The 12291-nt window shown below is 45.0% G+C and overlaps 1 protein-coding gene and 1 long non-coding RNA gene across 8 annotated transcripts in view; both read right to left on the reverse strand.

Annotated features, from left to right (window-relative positions):
• Nucleotides 1-12291, reverse strand: part of LOC112666424 (uncharacterized) — a 38924-nt gene that overhangs the window by 7953 nt on the left and 18680 nt on the right. The window contains exon 1 of one of the 4 annotated variants that reach the window (XR_007404074.1): nucleotides 313-438. The exons of the other annotated variants lie outside the window; for them this stretch is intronic. This is a non-coding gene — a long non-coding RNA (uncharacterized LOC112666424). Of the gene's footprint in view, nucleotides 1-312; nucleotides 439-12291 lie in introns of those variants that run through there. 4 annotated transcript variants of the gene reach the window in all.
• Nucleotides 5707-8933, reverse strand: LOC112666423 (CD209 antigen-like protein 2). Of its 4 annotated transcripts, none has more exons than XM_025457329.3 (8): nucleotides 8850-8933; nucleotides 8627-8701; nucleotides 8415-8501; nucleotides 8069-8131; nucleotides 7685-7762; nucleotides 7333-7484; nucleotides 6575-6687; nucleotides 5707-6170 (listed from the first exon to the last, which is right to left on the reverse strand). In XM_025457329.3, exons 1-8 carry the CDS (start codon nucleotides 8887-8889, stop codon nucleotides 6029-6031), a joined length of 750 nt encoding a protein of 249 aa, XP_025313114.1. In that variant the 5' UTR covers nucleotides 8890-8933; the 3' UTR covers nucleotides 5707-6028. The 4 variants fall into 4 exon arrangements, with proteins under 4 accessions (XP_025313114.1, XP_025313115.1, XP_025313117.1 ...); XM_025457330.2 differs by having other exon boundaries at nucleotides 8627-8739; nucleotides 8850-8917; XM_035702625.2 differs by lacking the exon at nucleotides 5707-6170 and adding an exon at nucleotides 6221-6366.

Consider the following 12291-nt stretch of genomic DNA (forward strand, 5'->3'; position numbering starts at 1 on the left):
AGGGCAGTGGAGGACAACCTGGGTGGCTCAGAGGTTGAGTGCCTGTCTTCGGCTCAGGGTGTGATCCTGGAGACAAAGGATGGAGCCTGCCCTGCATGGAGCCTGCTTCTCCCTCTGCCTGTACCTCTGCCTCTCTCTCTCTCTCTCTCTCTCTCTCTCTCTCTCTCTCTCGAATAAATAAGTAAAATATTTAAAAAAAAAAGAACAGTGGAGAGAGGCAGGAAAACAACAAAGAATAATAATGACACCAAGAAAGAAGTAAAATAGGGTCAAGTTTGGGCACCTGGGTGGCTCAATTAGTCAAGCACTTACCTTTGGCTCAGGTCATGATCTGGGGGTCCTGAGATTGAGCCCTGCATTGGGCTCCTACTCGGCAAGGTGTCTGCTTGTCTCTCTCCTCTCCTTCTGCTCTTCCCCTGCTTGTGCTCTCTCTCTCTTTCATGTAAGTAAATAAAACCTGGGATGCCTGGGTGGCTCAGCAGTTGAGTGTCTGCCTTTGGCTCAGGGTATGATCTCAGGGTCCTGGGATGGAGTCCCACATCAGGCTCCCTGCATGGGGTCTGCTTCTCCCTCTGCCTGTGTCTCTGCCTCTCTCTGTATGTCTCTCATGAATAAATAAATAAAATATTTAAAAAAAAAGAGTAAAAAAAATCTTTGGGCGGGGGGGGGGGGGGGACTGGAGCCAGTGAGAAATGACTTGAAATGGAATTCCAAGCACTGAAAGAATAAAAGAGGGTGTATTATTGGAGTCCCTGAAGAAGAAAGCCAAAACAAAGCCAAAATAGAGCAAATATTTATTTTTTTAAAAGATTTTTAAAAATTTATTCATGAGAGACACACAGAGACAAGCAGAGGCATAGGCAGAAGGAGAAGCAGACTCTCCATGGGGAGCTGGATGCAGGGCTCCATCCCAGGACCCCAGGATCACACCCTGAGCCAAAGGCAGCCGCTCAACCACTGAGCCACCCAGGTGTCCCCAGAGAAAATATTTAAACCTTAATTTTAAAAATTTCAGAAATGGAAAATCACTTGAATTTACACATTGAAAAGGCTCATCAGGGCAGCCCAGGTGGCTCAGCGGTTTAGCGCTGCCTTTGGCCCAGGGTTTGATCCTGGAGACCCAGGATCGAGTCCCACGTCAAGCTCCTTGCATGGAGCCTGCTTCTCCCTCTGCCTGTGTCTCTGCCTCTCTGTCTCTCTCTCTCTGTCTCTCATGAATAAATAAATTAAAAAATCTTTCTTAAAAAAAGAAAAAGAAAGAAAAGCTCATCAGGTACCTAAGAAAATTAACTCAGAATGGCCAACTCTGAGACATATTTTAAAACTATTCAATTTCGGGCAGCCCTGGTGGCTCGGAGGTTTAGTGCTGCCTTCAGCCCAGGGTGTGATCCTGGAGTCCCAGGATCAAGTCCCATGTCAGGCTCCCTGCATGGGGCCTGCTTTTCCCTCTGCCTGTGTCTCTGCCTCTCTCTCTCTCTCTGTTCTCTCATGAATAAATAAATAAAATCTTAAAAAAAAAACTATTCAATTTCAAAGATTAAGATAAAATCCTCAAATGCCCCAGATCAAATAATTTACCAAGTCAAAAGGCTTTGACTGCCATAAAACTTTTCAAGACAACATTAAAAAATGAGACAACAATGTATGTCATTAAAAAAACACAAAACAAAGGACACTTGGGTGGCTTAGTCAATTAAGCATTGGCTCAGGTCATGATCTCAGGGTCCCAGGATTGAGTCCCGCATTTGGCTCCCTGCTCAGTGGGGAGCTGCTTCGCCCTCTCCCATTGCCCCTCTCCCTGCTTATGCTCTCTCTCTCTCAAATGAGTAAATAAATTCCTTTTAAAAATAATAAAAAAATAAAAATGAAAAACAAAACAAAAAATCCAGTGAACAAAAGTGTGAGCTAAGGATTTGATACCCAGCCCAGCTGTCATTCAACTATACACAAGACGTCAAGAAACTCTGCATCCATTAGTCTTTCCTGAAGAAGCCATGAAAAGACATACTTCATCCAACAACAGGATAATTGTCTCTCACAAAGGTATGAATTAGAAATTCTGAAACTACTTGCTATGTATTCTAGGATTGAGCAGACTATTAGCAAATATATTGTAAATAATGAGAGCCAGGTTTCTCACTGTTGGAAAAAGAAGTCATAAATAAGGATGAGGAAAAGGCCAGAATGGACTCTGTGCTGTTGGACTGGAAGTAGAGTATTGGTATGACCTCATGGGGTTTTGTTTGTTTGTTTTTGTGGGGTTTTTTTTAAGTAATCACTGCACCCAACGTGGGGCTCAGACTCACAACCTTGAGATCAAGGGTCGCATGCTCTACTTGCTGAGCCAGCCAGTAGAACTCACGGTTTTTAATATACATACACAGATAAGTAGATACAGAAACAAACATACAAGTGTGTGTATGTGTATGTGTACCAGTTAGTATATATCTTGACTCTGCTCTCTGAGAGGTCCTAGAGCCAAATCAAAAGTATACCTAACCTGTAGTGAGATACCACTTCACATCCACTAGGATAGTTATTACCAAAAAATAAAAAATAAAAATAACCAGTGCTGGCAAGGAGAAATTAGAACCCTCATGCACTGCTGGTGGGAGTGTAAAATGACATGACCACTGTGGAGAACACTTTGGTAGTTCTTCAAAATGTTATGCATAGAGGGGACACCTGGGTGACTTAGTTGCTTGGGCATCTGACTCTTGGTTTCAGCTCAGACCATGATCAGGTTGGTGGGATCGAACCCTGCATTGGGCTCCATGTTCAGCATGGAGTCTCCTTGAGGTTGATTGCACTCCCTCTCTCTCCCCCTCTGCTCCTCTCTTTCTCTCTAAAAATAAATAAATGAATAATCTTTTACAAAAATATTATGCATAGAGTTATCAGATAATTAAGCAATCCCACTTCCTAAGTACATACCCACCAGATTTATTTTTTTTTAAATATGGTATTAATTTCTTTGTAGAGAGAGAGCACAAGCAGGGGAGTGGGAGAGGGAGAAGCAGGCACCCCGCTGAGCAAGGAGCCTGATGTAGGGCTTGATTCCATGACCCCAGGACCCCAGGACCTCAGGACCCCAGGATCATGACCTGAGCCGAAGGTAGATGCTTAACCGACTAAGCCACCCAGGGACCCCCCTATGAGATTTAAAAACAGGGACTCAAACAGATACTTGTACACCCAAGTTCATAGCAGCACTATGTACAATAACTGGTACGTGGAAGCAACCCAAGTATCCATCAACAGATGCGTGAGTAAACAAAATGTGGTGTATTCATATAATGGGATATTATTCAGCTATAAAAAGGAAGGATATTCTGACATACGCTAAAACACAGATTAATTTTGAAGATATGTCAAGTAAAAGAAGCCAGACACAAAATAACGAATATTATGTGATTCCACTTACATGAAATTCCTAGAATAGGCAGATTCGATACAGAAAGTAGAACAGAGGTTCCCCAGGGCTGGGCGGGGGAGATGGGTTGTTACTGTTTAGTGGGGACAGAGTTTCTGTTTGGGAAGATGGAAAAGTTTTGGAGGTGGGTGGTGGGGATGTTTGCACAACACTGTGCATGTACTTAATGCCACCGAATTGTACATTTTAAAATGGTAAAACAAAACAATAACTAGCCCACGGGTCTTGGTTCTTAGTATCATCTCTTAAAAAAAAGGAACCAGAGCTCACTATAGGACTGGTTGACCCCAGATCTGGGGCTAGGGAAAAACAAGATGTAAACCTGAAGGCATTCCAATTGGCCGAAGCTGGAACAATTAAGCAAGAAAAGAAATGATTGTGGGGCACCTGGCTGGCTCAGTCAGTGGACTGCATGACTCTTGATCTTGGGGTCATGAGTTCAAGCCCTACACTGGGTGTAGGGATTACTTTTAAAAAATTTTAAATGATTGTGTTGGACTATAACCCATGGAATAAAATAAATATCCTTGACCCATGCTGATCTAAAGAAATCAGTGAATGTATAAATAAATGGAAGTGTAAAATGATGTGACCACTGTGGAGAACACTTTGGCAGTTCCTCAAAATGTTATGCATTAGCTCAGTCGGTGGTGTGAGCAACACTCGGTCTCAGGTCATGAGTTGGAGTGCCACGTTGGGTGTAAAGATTATGTAAAGATAAAATCTTAAAATAAATAAATAAAGATAGAATAATTAAGAAAATCACTACTGGGCAGCCTGGATGGCTCAGTGCCTTAGTGCTGCCTTCAGCCCAGGGCATGATCCTGGAGACCCAGGATCGAGTCCCACATCAGGCTCCCTGCATGGAGCCTGCTGCTCCCTCTGCCTGTGTCTCTGCCTCTCTCTCTCTGTGTGTCTCTCATGAATAAATAAATAAAATCTTTAAAAAAATCACTACTAAAAAAACCCACAATAATAATTGCCACAGATGGCTGCCAAAATGAGTGGATGAAAATTTTTACAAAAAATGGAATATTTTCAAAGTCTCAAAATATGTCCTCACAAGATATGTATTCACTACCAAGGGGAAAATATTAACTTAACAATGAAGTAAACTGGCAGGCACCACCTTAACCAAGTAATTGTGGTTAACATCGTCAATAAAAAGACAAGACACACTGACACCATGTAACCCTCGAGATGAGGCGCTAGGATGGACACAACATCTCCTCTGCAGTATCTTTGCCAGAAAAGGATAACTAACTTCAGTCTGATTATGAGAAAGAGACAAACAAAACAAAACAAAAGGGAAAAAAAAACAACACAGATGAACTCAAATTGAGGGACAGTTAGTAGAATAATTGACCAGTACTTGTCAAAAAGGTTAAGGACCATAGACAATAAGGGGCTGAACCTGGGGAACTGTAAACGATACATTTGTGCTGTTTTAAGCCACTAAGCTTGTGGTAATTTACTACAATATCAATAGGAGATTAACGCACAGATTTAGAAATAATATTCTTTAAAATTTTGGGTTTTTTAAAAGATTTTATTTATTTATGCATGAGAGAGAAGCAGAGACACAGGCAGAGGGAGAAGCAGGCTTCCCGTGGGGAGCCCGATACGGGACTCGATCCTGGGACCCCGGGGATCATGCCCTGAGCCGAAGGCAGACAGTCAACCACGGAGCCACCCAGGTGTCTCTGTTCTTTAAAAATTTGTATGAGAAATTTTAAAAACAATTGTATGAAGAAAGTCACAAAGGACATTTTAAAGGCACCTTATAAAGAGATGATGTGTTCCGTAATGAATGAACACATAGAGAGACACACAGACATGTTCATACCTATAGGTATATAGGTATATTCCCAACCAAAATTACAGATTAATTCAAAACCGTAACTGAGAAATAAAATACGCAGTAGAGAGACACATACTGAAAGACAACAATGTCTTAGGGCAGCCCAGGTGGCTCAGGGGTTTAGCGCCGCCTTCAGCCAAGGGCGTGACCCTGGAGGCCTGGGATCGAGTCCGAGTCCCACGTCGGGCTCCCTGCTTGGAGCCTGATTCTCCCTCTGCCTGTGTCTCTGCCTCTCTCTCTCCTCTCTGTGTGTATCCTCATGAGTAAATAAATAAAATGTTAAAAAAAAAAAACCAATGTCTTAGTTTATGTGAAACATAATATATAAAACTATAGTATAAAACATAAAGTAGAAAGTATAGTATATAGTATAAAACTAGTAACTGAAAGGGTGGCAAAAAATAGACATAAGTTCAAAGGAGCACATGATGCAATGTGCGACTTTATTAAGGGGATGTCATGAGGGGCTGGGGGGCTGAGACCATCAACAGAAGAGGGGAGAGGTCTACAGCCCATGGAGAGACAGAACTTAGAAGAGAAGGGGGGGGGCCTCAGACTCTCTCTCTCTCTCTTTCTCTCTCTCTCTCTCTGGATCTCAAAGACCTCCATGCAGGAGGAGGATAGAATTCACCAGAGAGAGAAGCTGAAAGAATGGGACCAGAGAGAAACCAGCAGAACGCGTACCCAGGCTGCCCGATCTCTGGATACTGGTGGGGTCTGGAGAGCAATGGCTCTCAGGGGCCAGGGCAGGGGGACGAGGGCTTCTTGCAGATCCAGAAGTTTTCCGTACTACATCTGTTATCGTTCCAGCCATCACTGTACAATTCTACACAGTCCTCGTCTCCATGGTTGTTGGGTTCCCCTTCTTTCCAGAAGCTGTGAACACCATCAGAGCTAAAAGCCTCCTACTCGACTCAGAGCCCACCGGTCCCCCAACCCCCAACCCACCCTCGGAAGAGCTAGTTCCTGGCCTTGGGGAGCAAAAGTCCAAGTACCAGCCAGAGAGTGGTGAGGATTCAGAGGCAGTGCTTTCAAAATAAGGGTTCAAACACCACTTCCATCAGAATCACCTCTGGCAAAGTAAAAAAAAAAAAAATAAATGCAGGTTCCTGGGCCCATGCCTAGATTTATAGAATCAGACTCTCCCATCCTGGGATGGAGCCAGGACTCTGCATCTCCACCAAGCTCCTCGGGTAATGCTTTCCAATCCCAGAATCTAAGCACCCCGGTTTGGGTTTCCCTGCCCACCCCCTTCTGGGCCATTTCCTCTGGGAGGTCACCTGAGTTGGAGGGGAGTGTTGTCCACCCATTTCCAGGAACCCTCATTGTGGTGGTCACTGAGACCAATCCAGGTGCGCTGGTTATTTCTCGTATTCCAAGACTTCAGAAATTTCTGGTGGGGTGGGAGGGCGGGGGGAGCAGCAAGATGTCACCCTCCCCATGTCTGCCCACATTCCCACGGTTGTCCCCTGCCCTCCATGGAAGACCTTCTAAGGTCCAGCCTACAGCCCTTCCTTAAATTGTATGTATACTGTGTCTGTGTGTTAATGTGTGTATCCAGGTAGAAATGTGTTAGCTGGGGCGCCTGGGTGGCTCAGCGGCTGAGTGTCTGACTTTGGCTCAGGGCGTGGTCCCGGGGTCCTGGGATCAAGTCCCACATCGGGTTCCCTGCATGGAGCCTGCTTCTCCCTCTGCCTATGTCTCTGCTTCTCTCTCTGTGTGTCTCTAATGAATAAATAAATAAAATCTTAAAAAAAAATGTGTTAGCTTGTGTCTCAGTTTCGGGTCTGGGGAGAGATTGTGTGGTCTCAGGAGTGCTCTGAGTTCCCTTTCTATCCACAGACGGGATTCTCTCATGCAGGTTCTTCTCTCACATGACCTTCCCAAGCCCACGGTGGGTCCCCTGGAGGGGGCCTTCCCTGCCCATCTTGTCACCTCCATTCCCCCTGGTCCTCCATCTCTCAGAGAGCAGAAGAGGGACAGAAGACTTTTTGCTGACACATGGTCCTGCCCCAGATGGGAACTCCGCCCAGCCCACCTGCTCCTCTGTGCTATTGATGATCACCAGCTGGGCCCTCAAGTTCTGACATGCAGAGATGGACTCTTTCCAGGTGTTTTGGGTCTGGGAGAAGAAGTAGCAGCTTTCCTGGAAGAGTTCCCATTTCCAGGGACAGGGGCGGCACAGGCCAGCTGGGGAGGAGAGTGGGATTGGGACAGACAGGCCCCCAGCACTTGCATCAGATCTTGGGAACCCTATGTTCAGCTGTCAGATCAGTCCCCAAGAAATCCATGTGAAAGATCCCAGCTCTGCCTTGCCCTCCTCAGGCCAGGAGCCATGGAAAGTGAGTTCCAGTCCCACCTGTGATCCCAAAACTCCCTCTGACCCTTACCCAGGGTGGCATTCATCCAGGTTAGCTGCTGGAGGATCTCATCCAGGTCTGATCGTGTCCGCTTCTGAGAGACATCCACTGAAATAAGGGGACTTTAATTATTAGGCACCTAGTGTGTGCTTAGTGCAGAGAGGGCCCCATGAGAACATATCTATAGATTTTACTGTGACCCCAAGAATCCATTATGCAAATAAAAAGACTGAGACTCAGAGAATGACTTGCCCAACATTGCCCCCAAGGTCTCATTGAGGGATCCAGTCTCCTCCCCAAACTTCAACCATATGGGGTGGGGGGTGCAGGGGTGAGAGGACAGGTGGTGGCTCATTCAAGGTCACACAGCCTCTGAGCCCTCTCCTGCCCTGAATCCAGAGTCTAGCCCTTCACCTTGACTGGGGTTCTCTTGATGGTCCCATGTCTCTTTCTGTAGGGATTGGCGAATCCTGGAGACTACAACAAAGCAGATAATTCCCCTTTTTTAGCACCAACTGTAGGCCTGACCCTGTGTTGAATCTGGCTTTGAGGTCTCTGGGAGCCTAAGTTCCCTGTGGAGGAAGATGAGCTGCATCTCACAGCTGAAGAAACAGGCTCAGAGAGGGGTAGGAACCAGCCCACCGTCACACAGAAATCTATGTGCCGCTCAGATGCCCAAGCCCTAGTGGTTTTGAGGACTGTGGAATAGGGTAAAGACCTAAAAGGACCCAAGACTCCAGGCCCTCAGCCCCTGACTCACCTTGAACCAGGGTGGTCACCAGGAGCATGAAGAAACCCAAAGAGATGAGAAGAAGCAGCAGAGGCAGATGGGCCTGGGTCAGACACCCTGCAGGACCAGCAAATGGGTAGAACCAAGGTTCTCAGGGACAGACCTTGCCCCACCCACACACATTGGAGGGGGCCTCCCAGCTGCCCCTTCCCCAGATACTTGCTCTTGAACCAACCCTGTACCTGGCAAGCTCCTTGAGCTCCTGAGTAGTCCCGTGTACTTTTTAGTTGTTCTCTGGCCCCCAAACATCTCCTCTTCTGAACAGGACAGAACACATTCAGCTGAGCTTTGAAGCCTGCCAAGTCCTGTTGTTAGGACTGCAAGCTGGAGGCTAGACCCAACTCCCCTAGGATACTGGAACCCTGCCCTCCCTCCCACCATCCCAGAGTCGGGGCTCAGCCTCACCGGGGTCACCCGGCTCCTTGGGGTCACACATCTCTGCCATTCTCCTCTTCTCTCCTGCTCCTCTCCAGACTGTGGTTTTTATAACCCCACGTGCTGCCCCTGCAGCTCCTCCCCAGGAACATCCCTCCCCAATCAGGAAGAAGACAAGGAACAGGACATTGCCTTCTATCAGAAAATTGGGTGGAGGAATGGAGTGCTGACACAACTGGAAAAGAGGTCACTGAGGGTAGGGACAAGAGCTGCATGGTCAACTCTGGTGTCAGAAGGCACTTCTCCAACCCCCATTTAGTCCTGTGACCATTGGCCTTGCCTTGTCAAGAATCTCAGTTGTAAAATAGGACAATTGCCCTGCCTCATACTGTTCTTGTGAGGTTTAATATAGTGTCCTGGTCATGGGGATACATTGCCTATTCTAATAACAGATACTCAGTAGTAATAGCACTTAGCATGTGCCTCACGCTTCCCCATGGTGTGTGTTCTCCCTTGTGGAAATAAGTAATAAATTTGAATTTGTTCAACAGGTATGTTCCTGGTGGTCTTTGGCTGACAGTTCTCACAATAACGCTATGAAAAAGATACAGGCATTACCCTGCTTTACAGATGGGGAAACTGAGAAACAGAGAGGGAAAGCAACTGCCTGAGGTCACACAGCTTGTAAGTGATGGGGCTCAGAGTCGGACCCTGGCAGGTGGACCTCTGAGTCCCTCCTTAAGCACTACATTAAGCAGTTACTCTTTTCTCCTTTGTAATTCCTTAGTATTTTGTAGAGAGTCACTTTGAAACTGTGTGTATCAAAATCTCAATTTGTATATGTGGGGACTCCGGATTTCCAAACCTGATTCAATTGGTTATACATTACTCTCTCTCTTTTGTCTTGCAGACAGCATATAACTGGATCATCTTTTTATCCCCTCTGTCAATCTCTACTTTTTAATTGGAGATTGTTGGTTCATTTATATTTAATGTAATTCATGATAAGGTAGGGTTTACATCTCCCATTTTGATTTTTGTTTTTTATATATCTTATGTCTCTTTTTGGTCCTCAGTTCCTCCAGTCCTACCTTTTCTTGTATTAAGTTGATATTTTCTAGTGTATCATTTCAATTATCTTGATTCTTTTATTCTATTTTTTTTTTTTTTTAAAGATTTTATTTATTTATTCATGATAGTCACACAGAGGGAGACAGAGAGGCAGAGACACAGGCAGAGGGAGAAGCAGGCTCCATGCATCGGGAGCCCGATGTGGGATTCGATCCCGGGTCTCCAGGATCATGCCCCGGGCCAAAGGCAGGCGCCAAACCGCTGCGCCACCCAGGGATCCCTTATTCTATTTTTGAATTGTTTTCTTAGTAGTTGCCTTGGAGATTACTATTAACATCTTAATTTATAACAATCTAGGTCAGATTAATACCAACTTAGTTTTTTTTTTCTTAAGATTTATTTATTTATTCATGAGAGACACACAGAGGGAGGCAGAGACACAGGCAGAGGGAGAAGCAGGCTCCCTGGGGTGGGGAGGGGGGGCTGATGCCAGACTTGATCTCAGGACCCCAGGATCATGATTGAGCCCTGAGTCAGACACTCAAGCACTGAACCACCCAGGTGCCCAATACCAACTTAATTTTAATGGTATACAAAACTTTGCTCCTGTATAGTTCCACTTGACCTCCCTTTATGTTGCTATTATCACAAATTATATTTCCATATATGTGTGCCAATCAACTTAGATTTCTAATTATTGCATTATACAGTATTTCAAATCAGATGGGGGATAAAATTACATTTATACTGTCTTTATATTTACCTATGTAGTTACCTTTATGGGAGCTCTTTATTTCTTCATGTGTATTTGAGTTACCGTCTAGTGTTCTATTACTTCATCCTGAAAGACTCATTTCTTTTTTTGCAGTGAAATACTCATAACACAAAATTTACCATTTAAACTGTACAATTCAGTAACATTTAGTGCATTCGCAGTGTTGTGGATGTTGTGCAACCATCACCACTGTCTAATTCTGGAATATTTTCATCACACCAAAAGGAAACCCTATATTCATTAAGTAGTTACTCCTTTTCCCCACTTCCCTCTCCACCACACCCAAAAACCACTAATATTTGTCTCTATGGATTTTTTTAGATTTTATTTATTCATGAGAGATACACAGAGAGGCAGAGACACAGGAAGAGGGAGAAGCAGGTTCCCTGCAGGGAGCCTGATGTGGGACTTGACCCCAGGATCCTGGGATCATGACCTGAGCCAAAGGCAGCCGCTCAACTGCTGAGCCACCCAGGTACCCTGTTCTCATACTTTTCGAAAGGTTTTAAGTAATCTCTACACCCAATGTGGGGCTCAAGCTCACAAGTCTGAGATCAAGAGTCGTAAGTTCCACCAACAGAGCCAGCCAGGTGCCCCTGTTCTCTTATCTTTCTTTAGTTCACTACACATGTTATCCTTTAGCTCTTTGAACATATTAAAACAGCTAATTTAGAATATTTAGTAACTTCAACATGGGTGCTTTCTCACGAACAGTTTTATTCACTGCCCCCCGCCATGTACAGGTAATATTTCATTATTTCTTTGTATGTCTCATAATATTTTTGTTGAAAAATGGATACTGACAACTATGGAAACCAGATCTTCCCTCCTCCTAAAGGTTTGCTGTTGCTGCTGTTTCAGTTGTTTCTATTTGTTCAATTACTTTTCTGAACAAATTCTGCTAAGTCTATATCCTCTGCCATGTATACCCACTAAAATCTCTACTCAGCTTAGAAGTTAACTGATAGGGACGCCTGGGTGGCTCAGCGGTTGAGCGCCAGCCTTCAGCCTAGGGCGTGATCCTGGAGTCCCAGGATCGAGTACCACATTGAGTTCCCTGCATGGAGCCTGCTTCTCTCTCTGCCTCTGTCTCTCTCACATTGTGTCTCTCACGAATGAATAAATAAAATCTTTTTTTTTTAAAGATTTTATTTATTTTTTCGTGAAAGACACAGAGAGAGAAAGAGAGTGAGAGGCAGAGACACAGGCAGAGGGAGAAGCAGGCTCCATGCAGGAGCCCATCGTGGGACCCGATCCCAGGTCTCCAGGATCACGCCCTGAGCCAGAGGCAGGCGCCAAACTGCTGAGCCACCCGGGATGCCCTAAATAAAATCTTAAAAAAAAAAAAAAGAAGTTAGCTGATGGTTGGAGAGACATTTTCCAGAATGTCTCTGAAAGTCTCCCAGTCTCTGCTGAGGGTCTTTGTATGTTCAGACACAACTGCAACGTGTAGCCAGAAAGTTTGAGGCTCTGCCTTAGCCTTCATTTCCTGCTTTCACAGAACCTTAAAGTCAGCCAGAAGTGAGAGCTTAGGCCTTCCTCACTTTTCCTGACCAAGAACAAAGCCCTATGCTTACAGGTGACCTTTCAGATCCCAAGATATATCAGAAATTTTCAAAGCCCCTA

This window comes from Canis lupus, chromosome 20, assembly GCF_003254725.2.
Source record: "Canis lupus dingo isolate Sandy chromosome 20, ASM325472v2, whole genome shotgun sequence".
Taxonomy (NCBI): Eukaryota; Metazoa; Chordata; class Mammalia; order Carnivora; family Canidae; genus Canis; species Canis lupus.

Coding starts and splice junctions, on each gene's coding strand:
- LOC112666423 (XM_025457329.3), bottom strand. CDS start 8,889: ATGGCAGAGATGTGTGACCCCAAGGAGCCGGGTGACCCCG. Junction 8,502..8,626: donor GAGCTCAAGGAGCTTGCCAG/GTACAGGGTTGG, acceptor CTGGTCCTGCAG/GGTGTCTGACCCAGGCCCAT. Junction 6,688..7,332: donor TCAATAGCACAGAGGAGCAG/GTGGGCTGGGCG, acceptor CCACCCCACCAG/AAATTTCTGAAGTCTTGGAA.